The 3,002-nt window shown below is 51.3% G+C and overlaps 2 protein-coding genes across 2 annotated transcripts; both read left to right on the forward strand.

The window, feature by feature from the left end:
- Positions 1-6: 6 nt before the first annotated feature.
- Positions 7-1,942, forward strand: LOC131878017 (pre-mRNA 3' end processing protein WDR33-like). The gene has a single exon (XM_059223912.1). It carries the CDS (start codon positions 76-78, stop codon positions 1,765-1,767), a length of 1,692 nt encoding a protein of 563 aa, XP_059079895.1. The 5' UTR covers positions 7-75; the 3' UTR covers positions 1,768-1,942.
- Positions 1,943-2,090: 148 nt separating this feature from the next.
- Positions 2,091-2,822, forward strand: LOC131878033 (histone deacetylase complex subunit SAP30 homolog; the record flags this gene model as incomplete). The annotated part of the gene is given in 3 exon segments (XM_059223933.1): positions 2,091-2,331; positions 2,406-2,621; positions 2,688-2,822. Coding segments are annotated over 3 exon segments (586 nt in total), but the record flags the coding sequence as incomplete, so codon positions are not given.
- Between the last annotated feature and the right edge of the window lie 180 nt (positions 2,823-3,002).

Here is a 3,002-nt window from a genome sequence, read left to right on the forward strand (position 1 = left end):
GGCACTGGGGCCAACGCCAGCGGCTCGACCAATCCCGGGGACGACGATTTTGATGGGAAACGCCCGCGGAAAAGTATGATGCGTCGGACAGTGGATTACAACTCTTCGTTTCTGTCGCTGTTGGAACGGCGAGTGTGGCAGCGGGATGGGCGGGACCGGCGAGCCCTTCAACCCGATTCAATGTACGTGCCGCAACTGCTGCCGCCCATGGGCTATCCGGACAATCCGGCCAATGCCGTCACCACCAAGTTCGTCAAGACGGCCACCAACAAGATGCGTTGTCCCGTGTTTACCTTGGCTTGGACGCCCGAAGGTCGACGTTTGATCACGGGCGCCAGTTCGGGCGAGTTCACGCTCTGGAACGGGCTGACCTTTAATTTCGAGACTATTCTGCAAGCGCATGACACGCCCGTGCGGGCTATGGTATGGTCGCACAATGATCAGTGGATGGTGACTGGCGACCATGGTGGCTATGTCAAGTACTGGCAGTCCAACATGAATAATGTCAAGATGTTCCAAGCGCACAAGGAGCCCGTGCGCTCGGTCAGTTTCGCGCCCACCGATGTCAAATTCGCTTCGTGCTCGGATGACGGCACGGTGCGCGTGTGGGATTTCTACACTTGCACGGAAGAACGCGTATTGCGCGGTCACGGTTCGGACGTCAAGTGCGTGGATTGGCATCCGACGAAAGGCATTTTGGCCTCGGGCTCCAAGGACAACCAACAGCCCATCAAGATCTGGGACGCCAAGTCTGGCAAAGTGTTGAGCACCTTGCACGCCCATAAGAGCACGGTCATGGATATTGAGTGGAATCAGAACGGCAATTGGCTACTCACCGCCTCGCGGGACCACCTACTCAAGCTCTTTGATATTCGCAACACCAAGGAAGAGGTCCAGACCTTCCGCGGTCACAAGAAAGAAGCCTCCACGCTGGCCTGGCATCCCGTTCATGAAGGTGTATTCGCGAGTGGTGGCTCCGATGGATCCATCATGTTTTGGAACGTGGGCGCTGACAAAGAAGTGGGCACCATCGAACAAGCTCACGAATCCATTGTCTGGTCCTTAGCTTGGCATCCCATCGGCCATATTTTGTGCTCAGGCTCCAACGATCACACGTGCAAGTTCTGGACCCGCAACCGTCCCGGCGACACCATGCGAGACAAATACAATTTGAATACCATGCCCGTCGGCACCGAAGATGACAGTTTGACGTCAAGTGATATGCCTGCAGCCGCTATCACCATTCCGGGCATGGCTCCCGAAGATCGAGTCGATAGTGGGATTGGTTTGAATCCTAGTTTTGGTGCTTTGGGGGCATCGAGCAGTTCTATCATACCCGGATTCGACCCTGACGAGGAAGCCATAGCGGACAACAAGCAGCATCAACAACAACATCAACAACAGAAAAAAGTCCCTTACGCCAAACCCATTCCGAAACAGTTTCAGAATAGTTGGACGTCGGGTGAAGGCCCTGCTCCTATGCCTCCCATTCATGGAGCGCCCAATCCGCCATTTGATGGTCCCTTAGGCCATAGCTCATACTTAGGTGCAGGTCCATCTGTCATGAGCGGAGCAGGAGCATCTGCATCATCAATGGTTAATTCGGGTTCCATTTCTCTCCAAGAACTTCAACGTCAGGCAACGGCTGTGGTCGCATTCGGACAGGTCTATCCAGTTCTGCCCGGATCCAACTTGTTTATGTCTATTATGTCCGGGGAACATGCGGTCAAAGACGTATTGCGAAACGAATTCCTACCCGCTGGATGAAGATCAATCCGCAATCCCCGCCATTTTACATTCTGAACATTTGCCAGTCATGAAGATTGATATCTACAAAGTTTATGTTAATTTGATTTGGCTGAATAATATTTCTCGAGCTGATGTGTTCCTTTGCCCCGCCCTTTCCACGTTTGATTTCAAACCGGTTCACTTTATTTTTCAGCGTTGCTTCAACTCCCAAATTGGCTGTTTGGCCCTCTACTTCCCGGATTGATCTCGTAACAAATGATGGACCAGAACTATGGTCCAGCCACCCTAACCGAGGTCAAAACCGAAATCAAAACTGAACCCCGAGGGGTTCGAATGGGTTCGAATGGGTTCAACATGTCCCTGAATAACATGCCACCCACAGGCGGACCATCCTCTTCATATATGCCCAATTTGGGTACTCGGCCAGAAGACGACTCGAAGGACCACCTCCCGCGTGAGCAGATTTGTTGTCTCAAAGAAAATGGACGAAGATGTGGGCGGGTGGCCGGCAATGCCAGTTACAGTAAACGCATTCAGAAAACGGTTATGCAACGGAAGCTCAAGCTTTTTGAGGACGCCAGCGTAAGGACGAGTTCTTTATAACAAAGTGTGCGTATTCATTAAAATTTCACCTTGTGCAAACTGCATCTGTTTAGGCCAACCACATCTACATTTGTGATCACCACAAAGATCTCATTCAAAGCGTGCGAACGAAACGAAGACGGAAAGACTCCGAGGACGACTCGGGCGAAACAGACTCGGAACATCCGGACGTCGATCTCTACCAATTGCAAGTGAACACACTCCGGCGGTACAAGAAGCAATTCAAGGTTCCAAGTCGCCCTGGTCTCAACAAGGCTCAATTGGCGGACGTAAGATCCTTACCTTCATCTCCAAAGCAGGCCCAACCCATTAACGCCTCTCATGTCTCATTTCAGAGTCTGATGAGACACTTCAAAACGATTTCCGTTTCCGAAAAGGAGACGCTCACCTACTTTATTTACATGGTCAAAACGAACAAGAGCAAGCTTGACCGAGAGAGAAAAGATGACGACGCAAATTTTTGAACCCCCTTCAAAACATCCGATGGAGAAGGAAACCCAAACAGGGACCAATCCATATTGCTCCTGGTCTGTTGTGTGGTGATGATCGTGGCATTCTAGTTTAACTTTCAAGCGACAAGGCCATATCATATCCCATCCAAATTACATACATTATATATTATATATTCCCCCCCCCCCCCCCCCCCCCCC

The sequence above is a fragment of the Tigriopus californicus genome, chromosome 3 (genome assembly GCF_007210705.1).
Source record: "Tigriopus californicus strain San Diego chromosome 3, Tcal_SD_v2.1, whole genome shotgun sequence".
Lineage (NCBI taxonomy): Eukaryota > Metazoa > Arthropoda > Copepoda > Harpacticoida > Harpacticidae > Tigriopus > Tigriopus californicus.